The sequence below is a fragment of the Salvia splendens genome, chromosome 9 (genome assembly GCF_004379255.2).
Source record: "Salvia splendens isolate huo1 chromosome 9, SspV2, whole genome shotgun sequence".
Classification (NCBI taxonomy): domain Eukaryota; kingdom Viridiplantae; phylum Streptophyta; class Magnoliopsida; order Lamiales; family Lamiaceae; genus Salvia; species Salvia splendens.
In genome coordinates this window covers 25713481-25732708 of record NC_056040.1, presented here as the reverse complement: position 1 = coordinate 25732708, position 19228 = coordinate 25713481, and the positions used below count along the sequence as shown (strand labels likewise).

At 39.3% G+C, this 19228-nt stretch overlaps 1 protein-coding gene across 2 annotated transcripts; it reads right to left on the bottom strand.

Annotated features, from left to right (window-relative positions):
• Positions 1-938: 938 nt before the first annotated feature.
• On the bottom strand, positions 939-11669 carry LOC121748554 (uncharacterized protein Cbei_0202). 2 transcript variants are annotated; one of them, XM_042142985.1, is made up of 13 exons: positions 11267-11669; positions 10982-11044; positions 4030-4473; positions 3643-3714; positions 3369-3494; positions 3038-3250; positions 2610-2657; positions 2297-2458; positions 1903-2064; positions 1675-1768; positions 1480-1598; positions 1359-1403; positions 939-1255 (listed from the first exon to the last, which is right to left on the bottom strand). In XM_042142985.1, exons 1-13 carry the CDS (start codon positions 11609-11611, stop codon positions 1022-1024), a joined length of 2127 nt encoding a protein of 708 aa, XP_041998919.1. In that variant the 5' UTR covers positions 11612-11669; the 3' UTR covers positions 939-1021. The 2 variants fall into 2 exon arrangements, with proteins under 2 accessions (XP_041998919.1, XP_041998920.1); XM_042142986.1 differs by having other exon boundaries at positions 4030-4467.
• Between the last annotated feature and the right edge of the window lie 7559 nt (positions 11670-19228).

The following is a 19228-nucleotide window of genomic DNA, read 5'->3' as shown; positions in this document are numbered from 1 at the left end:
TAATTAATTTATTAGGAATATTTTATTTTTCTAGTACCCACAATTTGTCACTTTATGTAGGCGTGACCACATTTTTGTGAACAAATGCATTATGTGTTTATGACAATTTCATGTGTGCTTTCGACTCTTTGCGACCAATTTTATTAATTTTATTAGGAATGATGTTTGTCTTTGTCTTTTTAAATAAAGTGTCAATTAGGGTATTGAATGTTATTTGATCCTTGTTTATTAGAAGTCATCCTAACGGTGACGTCAGATAAAGAGGTCTTAATTAATTTTGATTTATAATGTTTATCCATCTAATACAAGAAAATTAGACTCATTTTGTTCATTATTTTTTTGGTGAATAGAAATATTTCGGGATGATTAAAATGTGGTGATGATATGAGTGAAATTTCATACACCTTATTCTGAAAAATAAATTAATTTGGGGATTAACAAGATGGATTGTTTCTGGATATTTTCAAGCTTATGCTTCTACTGTAATGTACAAGTACAATAAATTCCAAGAGCCATAATCACATAATTGTTTAACTCTAGTTCCTTGTTAATCATTATTCGAAATTAATAGCGTACGTATGAAATTATTGAATTCTAAGGCGAAACTTATATTATTATTAACATCATAAAAGTAAGTGTGTACTTAACACCGTAGCAATAAAAGCATATCTTTATTTATTAATTGTTGCAATCACAACTTTGATATTTTTTGGATGAATCAAAACTTCTGATAAAATTGGGCCCCTGACCCAAAACCTTTCTATCAACAACCTTAAATAATACCCAAATATGATATGAATATAAATATATTTGAGTTGCAATATCAAGTTATTTAAAGTCCATTCCAAATTACCGACTTTAATCAATTACTAGCAGAAAATTAAGTAGGGTGATTAATTTGAAGTGGCTTGTATACTTTGCAGATCAAGAAAATTTCGTTTGAGAATAAATTTGGGGAAATTTTTTATAGATTGGGTACTAATCGATTAACTCAATAGTTAATTGAAAAAGTGATCAAGAATTAATATTTGACAAATCCAACACTCTGAGCCTTACCCACAACTGAATCCAAGCTGCTGTCGTAGATGCCTAGATTCCGCGCCACCGCGAATCCGGCGTGCATCCCATCTACAGCGGCGCTCACTATTCCACCGGCGTACCCAGCCCCCTCACCAACGGGGTACAGCCCTTTGAGCGACGTGCTCTCCCATGTATCACTTCTGCGCGTGATTTGTATGGGAGAACTAGTTCTCGTCTGCAGGAAACATGAATGTGATCGTAACAAGCTGTTCGCCATTTTCAAGAATCGTATGTGCAGTACTGCAACACAGGCAGTGTAATTGAACAAGCGGATTTACCTCGACTCCATGTAGAAGCGCGCTGCTGGAGATGAATCCGGGCAACTGTGATACACGTTCTTACAGTTTAATTTGGGTAAATTTTAAATGTTAAAAGTGTAACGGGGAGCAGGGGTTAAACCTCTTCGTTGAACATTGAAATCGCTCGTTGCAAAGCTTCAGTGATATGAAGGGGGTACAGCTCATGAAGATTTGCAGGCTTTACCCCCAATCTATAACTGGATGGTGGTACTGATGTTACTGCAAAATAAAGCTAGTCGAGATAAGTCTTCAAGAACAGTAATGCAACGAGAACGAGAGAGAGAGAGATTCGCACCTAGCAATCTGTTATCGAGGAAATCAGTAACTGTTTGAACTGGAACCACAAAGTCACCCCCACCCATCATAGCCGCTTTCCGCTCAAATGTTCTCTGGACAGTGAATGACAACGTACATGTATGTGCAAAGGATGAGAGATTTCGAAATGAAAAGTCGAAACTTAAGCATGTTTTTCTTGTTTATAATAGTTCAAGAAACCATTAAAACCAGCCACATCAGAAAGTACCTGGAACTCTACCCCTGCAAGAGGCCCAGTCAAGTTTAAATCTTCAAAATCTTTTGACGACACGTTTACTACTAGTGCTGCATTTGCCCACCTAGATGAACGTCGAGAAAATGACATGCCATTGATACAAAGTTCGGATGGATCAGTGCTGGTAAGAACCACCTGCATAGTAATTGTTTGATGTGGCTATCAATCACGAATGTTGTCGAGGAAACCCAGTTTCATATGGTATCGATAATATACAGATTCTAAGCATCATTGCTAATTGCAAGTCGCTTCTTAATCAAGAAGTGGGAATAGGTGATAACATGGATTTTGTACGTCCAAGGATGCGTATATAGTGCGAGAATGAACAGCAGACTGTCGTAAAAATGATGAGAACGATAAACAATACCTGGCCTCCAGGGCACATGCAAAAGGAATAACAACTACGAGTAACTGGCTCCATATTCGAGAGTATGCTTGTATCTGTTCCTTTGACATACCGAGCAACCTGGTAATCAGCTACTGGTACTTTCCCACGCCCACACTGAACCTCATTGGCTAATCCAGAATACTGCAAAGATCATCATTTTAGATCCACAGAATAAGACCGTCAAGGCTTTAAATTGAGAAGCAGCAGATAGTTTGACTCGTACAATAAAGTCGCCCGTTAAAAGGGAATATCAGGGAAGCCGTACGTAATTTTAGTCTAGTAAGTGACCAACCTGTATATCATTTATCAATTCTTGAGGATGCTCCACCCGCAAGCCAACCTGTAAAGTTCACAAAAAAATGGGCTTATATGTTTTCGTAGCAGCCAGTTGCAACAAATGAACGTAGCAAATACCGCTGAACAATCAAATTAAAATACATTATGTTTCCTGTATTGTTATGTTTTGCTTTTTATCACCAAAAACATAAATTATTGATCATAATAACCTTCTTGGTTAATAAAAACACACTGATATCTTTCCAACTTTGAAGTTTTTCCAGCTCTAGTCGAAAAAGCATGCAATAATAATTTACGATGAGTAAATGAATATGTCAAATGCAGCTGAGGGAGACATTGTTAACTTGTGAACAGTGAACACAAGAAACAGTAAATTTGGACAAATTAATAGAGAGAGAAAAGAAAAATCCTAAAGAAACTTACAGCAAAATCCTTATGAACCACATTCACATTATGAGAAAGAAGCATTTGATAAGTGTCGCGTGCAGAATGGCCAACTGCAAGAACTATGGCATCACATCCCAACTTCTGCGAACTAGAATCGAAGCTGCCTTTTGAATCAGAGATTTTAACACCTGAAACAGTTTCACCATTGACCAGCAGATCATCCATTCTCATCCCAAATCTAATGGTTACCTGAGCATATTGATTAATGACAAATGAACATTAAGAGGAAAATCAACCGAGTATTGATAGCTATACAGGAACAACCCAACAACTGGTTATAGATGAGCAAACACACAAAGGAACTCACACCCAATTCTTGCAGGTAGTGGCGAAAATTTTTAAGTAGCGGAATTAATCTGTCAGTTCCAAGATGAGGTTTCCCATCAACCAATATACAACGTGGGGCTCCAAAGTTAACCAAAGTGTTCAAAACCTATTGATGCAAAAGATAAAGCCAAAAGGAAATGACCATCAAATGTAAGTAGCTGATATGTTGCAAGAAGCAGTAAGTAGAAATTATCAGAAACCCTGCATACTGCAGGAAGCTGCACCAAATACTAAGGTGAGAGAGAAACGCTTACTGTTAAGACACTACTATTATTTCTTCCGGTCCTTGTTACCAGTTTCCCGTCACTCCAAGTACCTGCACCACCCTGTCATACATAAGCTTTTAATAATGAACCATGGCAACAAGTGCAGAAATACATTTATGGTAACAAGTCAAAATCATGGACTTGGGAAGTGGGAACAGAACCTTTGAAACAGTGGGTAATTTGAATGCCTGAGTTATGGTTAAACTAATATAGTCCTAGTCTTTGGATAGTACGCTGACTCAACTGCTGTTGCGTTTTGATTATATAATTATAGGACAGATTTGCACAACCAGATCAAGGAAAATTGAGAGATGCCACAGAACCATAACCAAGGACTAGAAAACATTGAAACTACTATTTGGATAAAGATATGACCTCTCCAAAGCAAAAATTGCTTTCCACTTGCAACATTCGACGGACTATCAGAGCACCAATGTCCCGTCCTCTTTGTTCAACAGCTTCCCCCCTTTCTACGAGTGTAACATCTGCACCAACTTCAGCGAGCACAAGAGAAGCAAACAAACCAGACGGACCACTACCAACAACTACTACTTTAGGTTTTCTGGTTGCAGAGAAGTGTTCAGAACCCGTAATATGATTGCTGTGAACAACTTCTGCAGATGTTGCACTTTCTTTTATCTTTTGGCATTCGCGTATAATACTCGATATGTCACCAAAAGTCTTGTCAAAATGCAGAAACTCTAGACACCCATTCTTTGGTTCCAATTCCGAAATGAACTCCCAGGTACGAGGTTCAACGTGAAGGAGCTTATGAACATCCATATCTACAGTATATACAAACTTTGGCTCCTTCTGCAGCTAAAGTAAGCAAATGAAAGTTAGTTTGTCTAGTAAAACTTTGGTTACAGCATTTTATTGGAATGATATAACATCCTCATTTGTAAATTAATAAAACAGTAGAAATTTGAAGTTTCTTCAATCCGACTATAAAAGTAGCATCAACAAACATGCCATATCACATACACCCTCCGTCCACTACCAAGGCATTGGTAGTGGATTTTAATACAAAATCGGTAAAGTAGGAGAGTGATAAAGGCCATGGTTGGAGTATTGTTAATGAAAATGGGGTCCATCTTATTAGAGAGAGAAACTTACAGAAAATAGAAGATGACTATTTTTTTTTGGACGACCCAAGACAGAAAATAGATTTTGGTTGTGGACGGAGGGAGTACAAATGTATATCAACCATAACAAAATGAAATCATTAGAACAAAATCATATTTAATTAACATATTGTGCCCCTTTGAAGTCCTTCAAACCAAAGGCTCAATGAACAGAAAAGTTGCGTCATTCTTTGAGAACAAAAGTCACTAACTATTTTGTTTGTTGATTTCAATGCTGAAGTTTTCCAGGAGAGATAAATATCTCTCTCTCCCTTCACCCAGGAGTATACACGGTTCTGTTATCCAGTTAAAAATTTCAAGTATCTCACTCTCTCAATCAAGAAAAGGAAAAGTAAACCTGTAAAAAACACACTAATTGGTGTCTGAGGCTGAAGTTAGAGTTGTAAATGAAATAAATTTTGTTTGATGTCACGCTTAACTGTTTTGTGGATGATGATGCAAGGAAATATCCTTAATGTGAGTACGTCACAATATTTACCAAAATTTGCAAAACAAAGAACCAAACAAGAATAAGTAAGGGTAAGGATTTCCAATATGAATATGTGAATAGATTCAAGTACTACTATATCATCAAATACAAATTGTTAAGAATATTAGTATTTTGTGCCACATCGGTGATGTGACATAGCCTAGCTTAGGCTCTTGTACTATATATATGTGAGCTGTGTTGAGTAATAAGATACACCAAATACACTACTACTTTCTCTACTATGTCTATTTACTTTTCCGCTTATATCTATATTTTACTGTTCTACATGGTATCAGAGCGGATTCGAATCCGTCTCTAGAAAATTAGGGTTTCCAAAAAAAATAAAAAAATAAAAAATAGGGTTTCTGCCGCTGCCCGCTCTACTATCCCCACTCTGCTCTTCCGTTCCTACTCTGATCTACTCTACCCGAAATTATGGTTCTGCTATACCACTCTTCCCGAAATTACGGCTCTGTTATGCTCTACTCCACTACTCTGCCCAAACTAGGGTTTCTGACGCACTCTGCGCTATTATTTGCTTGCTGCTTATTTGCCTGATGTTCTACTCCTACTCCGTTGCTCTGCGCTATTATCTGTCTGCGCTCTTGCTTGCTTTTTATCTACGTGTGCTCTGACTCTTGCAGTTATTATTCTCCTCCTCTACACCTCTACAACTACTCTGCTACAACTGTCACTACTATCCTGCATTTACTACTTCTGCTCTACAGTTGCTACTCTGCTACAACTGTCACTGCCCTGCATCTGCTACTTCTGCTACAGTTGCAACAACTGCCATACAGCTGCTACTCCTACCATGCATCTGCTACTCTGCTACAGTTGCTACTACTGCTCCTACTTCTGCCCTATAGCTGCTACTCTGCTACAGCTACTACTACTCTGCCTTGCAACTCTACTTATGCAACAGCTGCAACTACTACTGCCCTATAGTTTCGGCTAGTACTATTGCAGCCGATGTTTGAGGAAAAACATTTTTGAGAACTTTGTACCAAGCTGGCCAATATAGATGTTCCAGCTTGAGGGGGAGTGTTAAGAATATTAGTATTTTGTCCCACATCGGTGATGTGACATAGCCTAGCTTAGGCTCTTGTACTATATATATGTGGGCTGTGTTGAGTAATAAGATACACCAAATACACTACTACTTCCTCTACTATGTCTATTTACTTTTCCGCTTATATCTATATTTTACTGTTCTACACAAATCAACCTTTAAATTCAATTACCAAAAACTAATAAGAATATTCTCTAAAATAGCCAAACAAGAATAGAATAATGTGGATTCAGCTCATGGTCATTTGTAGTTGGAATAGGGTGAGATTTGGAAGCATAAACATAATGTTTGAATTATGTTTGATTTACATATAAATCCAAAGGGGTCGGGAGGATGGGGCAAGAGAGGTGAAAACAAAACCACTAAGCATGACAGAACTTCACCTTAAACTAACACACTCTGATATGGAGCAAAGGCAGAAAGTAATACACTACCCACAGGATGTATGATAAAAGACCAGAGAGAATAACTAAAGTGCACGAGGTATATGAATAAGAACTAAATGATAAATATCAAAACCAAATTAAAAGAGTCCTCTTTCGAGCCACAGAAAACTTCTGTCCACAATGATCTCTATCAGATACCTCCTGCTATCATTGAAGGGGTATTTGTAGAGTTTGTAACAAGACTCCTACTAGGAAAAGGAAATTAAAACCTATCTGCTAAATAACGACACTTAAGGAAAAGCTAAAATATAACTTACAAGACTCCTACTCCAACCAGAAACCAATCAAAATATATCCTAAAAGAAAACTATGAAAATATCTACAAAAAATACAGGGAATCGATCCCTATCACACAGCTGCTATTCTTAAAATTAAGAGCAACTTAAAATTGCAGTACCTAATTGTCTTGAGAAATCTATAGCCTTAAAAAATTAATATCCTCAATGGCACAATTAACTATCAGGACATAAGAAGTGAGGACTTGAGAAATATGAAAGCAATCAACAGCACATTTTAAAGTGTATTTACAAGGACATACTAACAAATCAAGGAACTATGTTTCTGGTTCAATTTTAAACTCTGGTTACAAGGACATCTTATTTATTCTTCATTTATAGGAAATCATCAATGTTTTAGTTAATTAGTTAGAATGGTCTTTTTCAAATAGTTATTTTTAATTACAATTATTCTTTAGTTTTTTCAAACTCTTATTTTATAGAAGCACAGACAGCAGGCATGATATTTCCTTTCTTTTTTTGTGAAAAGGTATAAGTTTTTAAACTTTTCCAACTAATGGCGAGGGTGGTCTCAACACAAGGAATATTAAGATATGTAGGAGATTGTCCCAGTTCCAGCCCAGCACAGGCAGGAAAGGCAGGTTACTAATTGTATGTCCGCAGTGGATGGGATAGGTACAAGACTGTATTCAAATTGTGTGGCTATGGATTGCAGATACTTTAATACTAAATCTCGCATATTTGGTAAGTCAATCCAACTGAAATTCGCAATGCTAATTCATCATCCGACCATATTAGGAAATTACTTGGAAATCCAATGCCAATGTATACAGGCAGGCGCAAACCTGTAAATCAATGTATAAGGAAAATCATAATGGCTTACTAATAAAATCTGCAAAATCTACATCCGCCTCAACTGATACCATCTTTATTAGCCGTCTCATCCACTCTGCAGGATAATACCGTTATTGGTACCGCTCTCTAAAAATTAAGGGATTCGTCACTACAAAAGGTAAAATTAGCCTAGCCAAAACTTCACCTCTCTCTTTTCCTAGAGCCAGGGTAAGTACATAAAACATGTCTTACACCAAAATGTCGGAAAAAATTCCAAGTGAAGAGGTTGAGGAAAAGAATATTAAAAATAAATCAGTGATAAAAGGTTGTCCATCACTAGATTTGAATCAATCCTCAGAAGAAATGGATCTGCAGTTAAATCCATTTCCCAACTTGACAGATACCAGTAAATTGGACCCCTCAAAGGCATCGCAGCTTCAGCATGTGGTACGCGAGGAGGAACCAGAATACAGCTGCAACTTTTGCCCAAAGAAGTTCTTTAATAAGCAAGCGCTAGGTGGACATCAAAACGCCCATAAAATTGAGAAGGTCGGGCAAAAGCGAGCTCTACAAGGACAAGAAGCTACTTTAGGATATCCAGGTAATGCCATTAACTCCTTCCCTTTTCCAAATTCCTTCGACCAAGTTCCAAAAATGATTAAGAGCGCACACTACCCACAATATATGGAGCATCAAGTGCAGTATGAGTGCCCGGGCTCCTTTTCCCCCATGCCTCATGAATCTGGTGTAGCTCAGCCGTTTAGATTTGGTGGCTTTTGCACTATCCCAAAACAATCCTCTAAACCGCAAATGAATGCCTGTGACTACCCAGGATCCAAGTTCCCAACTTCTCATGGATATAAGGAACCGTATCCCTTTATGGAACTTGGTAGCATTTACAAAAGCGTGGAAATACCCCCTGTTATGTCAATTGGGAGAAGGACGTGTACAATAGGACAAGGCGCAAGTACATCTGATGTGAGATCCACAGCCGTTGCAAAGAATGATAATGCAGAGCATCACAGACAAATCAAGAATGCAGAGGTTCAACACCCAGAAGATGGCCTCGACTTATCATTAAAGCTTTAATCATACTGCCTCTATTTTATGCTGTTGTTTTCAATTTTAATCAATTCAATTGGATTGCTTCTAATAAATGTTTTGAGCTCTCAAATGCTGCTTAGTTGGATAAATATTTGTGAAGGGCCAAGTAATCATCTTTGCATGCATAGTAGAATTAGTAACTATGAAAGGTTATAGAATATCAATCTTGGAAAAGGCGTTTATCACAATAAAAATGAAAAAAAATTAAACAAATAAACTAGAGAATTATCTCCCCCTCCCCAAAAAAAAGAATAAGAAAAAATATGGATGCTTAAGATGCTTTCTCAATAGCTTAGAACTTTTAACCGTTGGTAGGGTAGATAACTCTTCTATCTTGGAGTTATCCTACCTAAAACGTGTGTTTTTATCATGTTTTGCTTTCTCTCCTTTTACTATTACTTCAATTCAGTGTTGTTAGGGGTGTGGGGCGCAACATGGCGATTATGTGAAAATCTGAGGCGCACTATTAGAATTCTTCTTTTCTTGCTATACTAAAAAATAATTTGAGTAGAAGAAGGAAGAATTAATTGAGAAGAGGATAATTAGGGATAATTAATGTATTGAGAAAAGGAGAAGAGCTGGGACGGTTTTATTTTTGGAGAAATTACAAATTTTATTACTTTTTGGTTGTATTTTTGGTGATTTGAAGGGATTAGGATCAGATTTAAAGGATCAGATTTCAAATTATGATTGAGTTATTTTAGGAAAAGAAGATTTGATAAAATTAGTCTTTAGGATTTTCTGATTTAAAATTTTTGGTCGCCCCAAGGCTCGCCCTGTGAATGTGGCTCACCCCAACCACCTCGGGGCGATTCAGTTGGCACACCCCGTGCCCCAGGCACTATTTTAACAACACTACTTCAATTACCTTTTTTCTTTATCCACTAATATATTAAACTACTTTTCTCTCTCTGTTTAACACACTAAACTACCTCCGTCCATCATTATAAGGCCACATTTGACCGGGCACGGGTTTTAAGAAATATAGTAGAAAGTTGGTGAGAAAAGTTTAGTAGAAGGTAGGTCCGACTTTTATATATTAGTTTTATAATGAAATGTGAGTGAGATAAAGTTAGTGGAATGTGGGGTCCATAACCAAAAATAGTAAAAAGGAAATGGGACTTACGAAAAAGGCAAAATGGGACGTTTACTGGTTGACGGAGGGAGTATCACCTAATAAGAAATCTTGTGTCATCCTTTAAGTGTGACAACTACTCTGCGACAAAAGGGAGTATATAATAGTGGACTAACTTTTCTCACTCACTTTTCTTCACATTTCTTAAACCCGTGCTAAGTCAAAGCTGAACTTTATATTGCGGGAGATGAGCACAAAGTCAACTAGCATGATAGCACTATATTTTGACTTTACTTTTTTCTTAAAGGTGAAAGAAAGTATATTATCAAGTATCCTCTAATGTGCCATCAGCCCATCACATGTCGCTTGCATCAAAACTCCTATACAAACTTCATCAAGTACCTACCCTACTGCTTTACCAGTCTCCTCTCATGTGCTATCAGCCCATCACATGTGGCTAGCATCAAAACTCCTACACGAACATCATCAAGTATCTAACCATTGGTAGACAGTCACGACTCTCAATCTGAGAAGTCGGTAAATGGCTCATCTTGAGTTTTTGGATTACATAATCTATGTTATAATTACGAGGAGCACTTAGAAACAAGACCACATAGGTATGCCTACAAGGAAGTATATGTTAGTATTGTAGCGGGGGCAATGTTATGTCACATACGTTTGTGTGTGGCCCTAAACTCCAAGAACTGTAATTGCTTCTGCCACCAGACACAAAAAGGTTAGCACTTCACCTTGAACCATGTGCTCTTTTATTGCAGGCTAGTTTTCTTTTAAGCTAAAGTTTGCTTTGGAACCATATATACTACTCCAATGATAGTTGCACACATTCCTCTTAATCATTAATCCATGTGAGAAATTTGCACATAAAAAATCTCAATTATGCAGCTCAAATAGTTACATGTTCCTTTAAAAGAAATAATCTCCGTACCTTTCTTGCATCAAAGGATTTTCTAACCACGGTGAACGCTTCTGGTGGCAACATTGAGGAGACCTGCAAACCATTACATAAACAGTTTCATAGGTAGTCAAAGAAAATCCAAAAGCAACAGAAGAATATCCAATTTAGGAACATGCTTTTCATTCAAATTGATACAACTTCCATGATAGAACACGATTTTTACCAAATGGTGCATCATCAAGAACCAATTCCAAGCTCCCTCATCAAATAAAAAGCAAAAATTCAGAGCTCAGTTATTGAAATTCAATCTCTCACCGGAAATTCAAGAATCTTGGCAATCTCTTTAAGCAGAGGCTCAGAGATATCCCAGAAGTCCTTTCCAGGGTCATCTTGAACCGAAACTGCGAGTCGGGAAATTCTCCAAACACCTTCTAGACGTGTCGGAGCGTCGCTTTTAGTCTGTTTCTTTTCTCTTAACTTCTTTTTCTCCGATGGGTACCTCAACTTCCCGGTCCTTTTGGCTTTCTTAGCACAATATATTCGGGGAAATTGTCGGAATTCGACATATTGGTTGGGATTCCGAAATGCGAATCTGCTGTAAAATGTTGAGGTGGAGCAATTGTTGAAGGAAACAGTGAGATTATGTGAGACAACGGGCATTCTCGGCTGTTGAGAATTCCGAAAAGAAATCAAAGTTGGGCTTTAGTTTTGCAGAGGTTTATCCTTTTCTTTTCTGTTTTTCATTTTATTTGTATTTTCAAATTATAATTGGGTTCATATCTTTAGTAATATTTCAATTTTCAACACTTTTTTTATCGTATCGTTCATTCCTCAAAAAATAAAAACTTTTGAAATAATATGAGTTTTAATGTACAATTGTTAAAATAAGATAAAAGAATTGGTAAAATAAGAGCGGAGACGAAAAATGAGTAAAATACATAGATGAAGAGAAACTATAGTAGAAATAGAGTTTTAGTGGATTGTGGGATCCATTTCTTAAAATTGAAAATTTAAAAAAAATTATTTTTATAGGATGATCCAAAATAAAAATAGTTTCTATTTTTAAGGAACATGATAGTATTAAATTGCTAACATCATATTAGTGACATGGCATATTAAAAGCTTATATTTAAATTTATCTTCTAAAACAAAATTAAAGTGATGCATTATACATCATTCGCTCTTTGTTAATTGAGTCATTTTTTTCGGCACGGATTTTAAGAAATGAATGTTCAATATATTAACTGAAAGAAGAAGACTAAAGGCCCTTTTTGGTCCTAAACATATGGAGATTTTATGATTTTGGTCCAAAACATTATCTTTTGAATTATTCAGTCTCTCACAAATAAAAACGGATCACATTTAGTCCGAATTGGACGAAAATGGTTAAATTTAACGGTCAACGAATATTAATTAAATTTTGATCGGATTAAGTTAATATTAAGTTAAAAATTACATTGTCGAAGCCGGTCCTCTCCCCTCCACCGCTGGAGCCGGTCCCCTCTACCCCGCCACCATACGGTGTCAATTGTCCCCCTCCGCCTTCGCCGTCCTGCGGCGGAGGCTACGGAGGCGTCTACTACTATCAGCCGCCTCCACCAGCGCAAACCTCTTACTATCCACCACCTTCCCGCAGCGGCGCGTACTATCCACCGCCAAACCCTAGCTCCACCGATTACCCCACTCCGACGCCGCCGAATCCAATTATGCCGTATTTCCCCTTCTATTACTACCATCCTCCGCCGTCCAACCCCCACACCGACGATTACTATTCCGCTCAATTGAAAACTCACTCCAAATTTCCGCCTCTTCTCATCGCAATTTCATTGTTATTATTTCTTTAATTTCAGAATAGCAACAACGAAATCAAGTATACTATAAACAACAGCTAGCTCCTTAATTCAATTCTCACGAATTTACCATTTCCTTTTCCTCCTTTTGCAAATTGCGACGATTTCCAGGTCAATGCGGATGAAGATCGGAACTGCGGCGGAGGGAATTCATCGTCATATAATGAAGTTGCAGATTAATTATTCAGTGTAATTTTTAACTTAATATTAATATAATTATTAACTTAATCCGATCAAAATTCAATTAATATTCATTGATCGTTAAGTTTAACCATTTCTGTCCAATTCAGACTAAATGTGACCCGTTTTTATTTGTGAGAGACTTAATAATTCAAAAGATAATGTTTTGGACCAAAATCATAAAATCTTCATATGTTTAGGATCAAAAAGGGCCTTTAGTCAAACAAGAATAAAATATGAGAGAAAATAGAATTGAAGAAATTAAAAGAGAATAAAGAATAAAAGAGTTGAAACTTTTCAAAATAATATAATGACTCAATTAATAAATAATAAAGAACGTATTCCATTGTCTTATAAATAAAGAATTTGAAAATGACATAGTTCTAATCCAAAATTATTAAAAATATGAAAAATATAAAAATTGTTTTGTTAGCAAACTCCATCTCGTTAAAAAGGAAAAAAATAGTAAAAATAGAAGTAGACTAATTTTAAGGATGGATTAAAATGAGAAAGAGGATTTTTTTGGAGATGGAGAGGGTGTAATCTAAGGTGGCATTTACAATGAAAGAAAATAAAAAAATCCTCCTCATTCGTGATCATGAGATTCGATGCATTGTTTCTTACTTTTCTTCCTTTTTTTTATACCCACATTTATTCATTTAGAGATCCAATAATAAGATCCACATCAGTCGCGCCTCTTGACGGTGGCTTGGTCTCATCTCACCGAGAGGCTATTATCGAGCCAGCGCTCCCCTCACGTTCATATAATTGGTCATCTCAAAGCAGTACGAGTAGAATATGAAGAATAACTAACACATATACATGTTGGGTGTGTGAAAACATATACTTGCTACTACGTATTATTGTGTGTGTGTGTTTTGCACGTTAATATAATCATATAGCTAGCTGGCTTGGCCGGTTTTAATTAACGCAATATTCTCCTTATTACTAGTAAATTGAGTTTGTTAGTCTGGCACATTATTATGTTGTTAAATATTTATACATAATTTGGTTTCTTTTTGTTCTTTTCCTTTTCCGTGTTGATTTGTCGAACTTGGAGTGTCGATACCCTTCACGAAGAGTTGTTTTTTAAGTTTATTTCTGTACATCATTTGAGGGGTGCATTATGGTGATACCAATTTTAAAGTGACAACGTACCACTAACCTCGTGCTGCCACGTGACACGTTATCCTGCAATATTCATTAGTTACTACAGATTGCATGATAGTAATAGGTGGATTGCAGTGTAGATTGTTAAATATTGTATTAATGTCTATAATGCAAAATAGTTGTATACAAAAGCAATCAATCTATATATATATAATGCAAATTAAACATTCTATGCTTATAATGTGATGGGGTACGTACTAAACAAGCCCAATAGCAGTGACGGCCCATCAGCCCAAAGCCCAAGGAAGAGTATCAGTTCGGCATTACCAAAGAGTTCGGCCCCAGCCTACAGCTCGGTAAAAGCCGACCAATCAAGCTCTACTCTCAGATCGGCAAAAGCTGCTCGGCAATAGTTCAGCAGTTCGGTCTCAGTATTCGACCGAACTGGGAGATAGTGGACTCATGCAGAACCTCCACGACCTCCACTACACGATCTATTTAGTGGTGTCAACTCATGCAGGATCTCATGCAGGATAGCGGACCAAACAAAGAGATAGTGGACCCATGCAGGATCTCATGACCTCCACGACATCCACGACCTAGTTAGTGGTGATGCAAGCCACGATCTTAGTTCAATGTATAAATAGAACTTAGATCAGATAGACTAGAGGAGAAAAAAAGCTCTCTAGACATCAAATATCATATAGCAAGTCTGTATTTGTAAGCTGTAAACCAGATCAAGCAATACAATCTTACCCTCCTTTCTTCCCGTAGACGTAGATTTACCTCAGTAAATCGAACCACGTAATTCCTTGTGTCGTGATCTATATTTTTTTTACCCGCATTTATTACTATCAAAAATTCGTCCAACCATCACTGGCGCCGTCTGTGGGAAACAGAGAACCAAATTTGTGATAAAGCGAATTTTTGACCCTTTTTCCACCCCAAAAAAAAAAAATGCATACCAGATCACGTAACACCCATAATACCGTTCGTGATAACCATGAGGAAGCTAGTCCAGCCCGCAGGTCTGGAAAACAGCCTCGGGAGAAATCTACTTCCAGTTCTCACGGAGAAGGAACAAGCCGCTCAAAGACTCATCGCACCGAGTCTTCCCAGCAGCCCGATTTGAACGAGGCTGTCAAGTTGTTTTTGGCCGAGAAGCAGGAAGAGTTCTTAATTTTCCTGCAAAAGGGCCAAAAGCCGGAGACGAAAACGGTGGATTCTCCCTCCTCATCCAGACATGAAAGTCACAACCGCAGTAGTGCCGTGTCTTCCAGGAAGAAGAATCCTCAACCCCGACATGTTCCTGTTCCTCCTCGGTACCGGAATCACAGGAGAACTCCATCTCCTCCATACCGAAGAGATGTCGGGTTCGCCATGTACGGAGCATTGAAGACTCCGTTCTCGGACGATATCACCCGAACTCCCTTGCCACAGAACTACCGAACTCCGTCGATGACTTATGACGGGTTAGTGAATCCTCATGACTTCCTGGGACGCTATCAGTATAACATGGCGAACCAGGGTCTCAATGAGGTCCATATGTGCAAGCTGTTTCCCGAGCTGCTTATCGGGAACGCAAGAAGGTGGTTCGATAGCCTCCCCCAAGGCAGCATTAGATCTTACCGAGATCTAATGGATGCTTTCCACAGGAGGTTCTTTCAGAAAGCGGAAGCCCGAATCACTTCGGCTCAGCTGCTTTCTATACGTCAAGGTCGCGACGAAAAGATCAGCGACTTTATGACGAGATTCCACAAGGAATGCCTACAAGTAGATGATCTCAATGATCTACTTGTCATTTCGGCATTCCAAAATGGAATCCTGCCCGGAGCTCTCTACAGAAAGCTCGTGGAATGCAGTCCGCAAACAGCTCAAGAGATGTGGGACATTGCGGACCAGTTCTCCCGTGCCGATGAGGCAGACCGTCGCAAACGGTCTTTAGACAGCTCATCCCGAGGAGACAGGAGGAAGCCCGATCATAGCGATCAGGGACATCCTCGCCGAACTCCTTTTGGCGATCAGGGACATCCTCGCCGAACTCCTTTTGAAAGGATTCAAAGGACTCCGGTGCAAGACCGATTGGGGCCACGTCTCAATCCTGAGAAGCCGCCCGCTCAGTTCGTACCATTGAACAAGTCGAGAGCGGAAATTTTCGAACTGCATTCCGATATGTTCGAAAAACCAAAGCGGATGACGAAATCGGCCGCGCGTCGACCTCAGGATCAATATTGCTCCTTCCATCAAGACCACGGTCACGATACCGAGGAGTGCCGACATTTGGCTGCAGGTATTGATGCTCTTGTGAAAGCAGGGACGTTAAAAAAATACCAAAGCAAGCAGCCGAAAAAGAACAAAAAGCAGAGAGGTGCGAACTGCGCTCCTCAGGATCCGAAAAAGCAACAGGACCCCGAAGACGATGACGAGCTGCAATATGATGGAGTAATCCTGACTATTGATGCTCTCCCTGCCGGGAAGACTAAATCGTCCCTGAAGTCAGAGCGCAGAGGCTTCAATCGAGAGGAGCCAACGCATAAAAGGCTGAAGCAGGACGAAGTGATTACATTTTCAGATGCAGATCCCGTCCCGGCCATCTCTCCTCATCAAGACGCTATTGTCATCCAAGCCGGAGTGGCAAACAAACTGATCCACAGAGTGTTTGTGGATACCGGAGCGTCAGTCAGCATTCTTTTTAAAGAATGTTTCGATAAACTAGAAGTGGATCCAGCTCGGCTCAGTCCGGCTCCACTTCCTCTGAAAAGTTTCGCCCAGGAGGACACCCGCCCTGAAGGTATTATCAGCCTTCCGATCACGGTGGGAAAAGCGCCTACAAGCTCCAGTACGATGATCGAGTTCTTTGTGGTAAAAGCTCGGTCCCCATACAACATCATCTTGGGAAGAGACTGGCTCAACGCAGTTCTGGCCGTTTGCTCTACTTATCACCTCACCATCAAGATCCCCACTAAAGGTGGGATAGCGGTCATCCGAGGTGATCAAAAGAGAGCAAAAGAGTGTCTGCAGATTGCGCTTAAAAGTGCCGAGCAATCAGATCGGCATTATCAAGCATAGCAATCACAGCAGCCGGAGTCAGAGGCAAGCGAAATGACCGAAGTCACACCAGAGTCGAACTCAATGACCGTTCAGTTATACGAAGATGATCCATCCAGAACGGTCAAGATCGGTTTCGCGGGAACGCCTCTACTCCGGGAAAAGACCATCCAGCTCCTCAAGGAGTACAAAGATGTCTTTGCATGGTCTCCGTTGGACATGACCGGAGTGCCCCCTGAGGTAATCACTCATCGGTTAAATATTGATCCTTCAGTCCGGCCTATAAAACAGAAGCAAAGACTCTTTGCGGCAGAAAGAAATCAAGTCATCCATGACGAAGTCCGCCAATTACTGAAAGCGGATGTATTATTCGAGGTGAAATATCCTTCTTGGGTGGCCAATCCTGTGATGATCAAGAAAAAAGAAGGAGGATGGCGGATGTGCATAGATTTTACCGATCTAAACAAGCACTGTCCTAAAGATTGCTATCCCCTTCCGAACATAGATAAAAAAGTAGAAGCTTTGATCGGCTTCGAAATTTTCTGTTTTCTTGATTTATACAAAGGCTACCACCAAGTTTTAATGGATGAGAATGATGCTTCAAAAACGGCTTTCATTACTGACTTCGGCATCTTTGCTTATAAAAAGATGCCATTCGGTTTAAAGAATGCCGGAGCCACATATCAAAGGATGGTAGATAAGCTTTTTCGGCATTTGATCGGAAAAGAGGTTGAAGTGTATGTTGACGACATAGTCGTCAAAAGCAGAAGCACTTCGGAGTACGAAGACAACCTCAAATCCACCCTCGACGTGCTCAAAAAAGCCAACCTCAAACTCAATCCCCAAAAATGTACCTTTTTGGTAGATTCGGGAAAGTTTCTGGGTTGTTGGGTTTCAAAGGACGGACTCAAGGCAAATCCCTCAAAAGTTCAAGTTGTTCAGAACATGGCGATGCCGAAGTCCATACATGATGTGCAAAGGCTAACTGGATGTCTAGCCGCACTGAATAGATTCCTTTCCCAAGTAGCCGAAAAGCAACTGCCGTTCTTCAAAGTGTTGAAAAAGGCACCAAAGTTTGAGTGGGAAGCCGAGCAGAAAAAGGCTTTTGACGAGCTCAAAAGTTATTTAGCCAAGCTTCCAATTCTCTCTGCTCCAACAGATGCCGAAGTAATATTCTTATACTTAGCGGCATCAGATCAAACCATTAGCGCGGTGCTTGTACGAGAAGAAGGCCTAAAGCAGCTTCCCATCTACTTTACAAGCCGAGCATTAAGAGGTCCAGAAACAAGGTATCAACCTCTGGAAAAAATTGCTCTGGCGTTAGTAAATGCAGCAAGGAGACTGCGGCCATACTTCTATGCTCACAAGGTATGCGTCTTAACCGATCTGCCACTTCGGCAAGTTTTGACCAAGCCAGAAGCATCAGGCAGAATCGCCAAATGGGCCATAGAGTTGGGAGAACACTCAATCGAATACCTACCTCGGAAAGCCATCAAGGGACAAGCCTTGGCAGATTTTCTTACAGAGGCAAAGTTCGATCAAGTAATCCCTGTCATTGCCGAACAGAAAAATTCTGCCAATACCGAACTAGCACAGCCCCTGGAATCCGAAGTATAGCCGCCGGATTGCTGGAGCGGATTCGTAGATGGAGCTTCGAATAAAACGGGAAGTGGAGCTGGTATTCTACTTATCGCTCCCGACGGACACGAGGTAACTTATTCACTTCGGTTCTTGTTCCCAACCACTAATAACGAAGCCGAATACGAAGCTCTCCTTGCCGGACTCCAGCTAGCGCAAAGTCTATTTATCAAGTCTCTCAAAATCCATTGTGATTCACAAGTCATAGTGAATCACCTGTTGGGTACAAGTGAAGCCCGTGATGAGAGGATGAGGAAATACTTGGACAAAGCGCAAAGCATTAGCCGAAGTTTCTCTTATTTTCGGATAATCCGCATTCCCAGAGCGGAAAACAGCCGAGCAGATACTTTAAGTAAGTTAGCCTCATATCCAAGCTCAAAGGTGGAGGAATTGATGCACCGAAGCATTGATGAAGCTGAGGTACATTCAGTAGCCAGCTCGCCGAACTGGA

What these genes read in the sequence shown, in the direction of transcription:
- LOC121748554 (XM_042142985.1), bottom strand. Translation starts at nt 11,611, where the DNA reads ATGCCCGTTGTCTCACATAATCTCACTGTTTCCTTCAACAATTGCTCC. An exon ending in TGGTTCATAAGGATTTTGCT is followed by an intron (nt 2,658 to 3,037) that starts GTAAGTTTCTTT and finishes TGAACTTTACAG; the next exon opens with GTTGGCTTGCGGGTGGAGCA. An exon ending in AATTGATAAATGATATACAG is followed by an intron (nt 2,459 to 2,609) that starts GTTGGTCACTTA and finishes TGATCTTTGCAG; the next exon opens with TATTCTGGATTAGCCAATGA.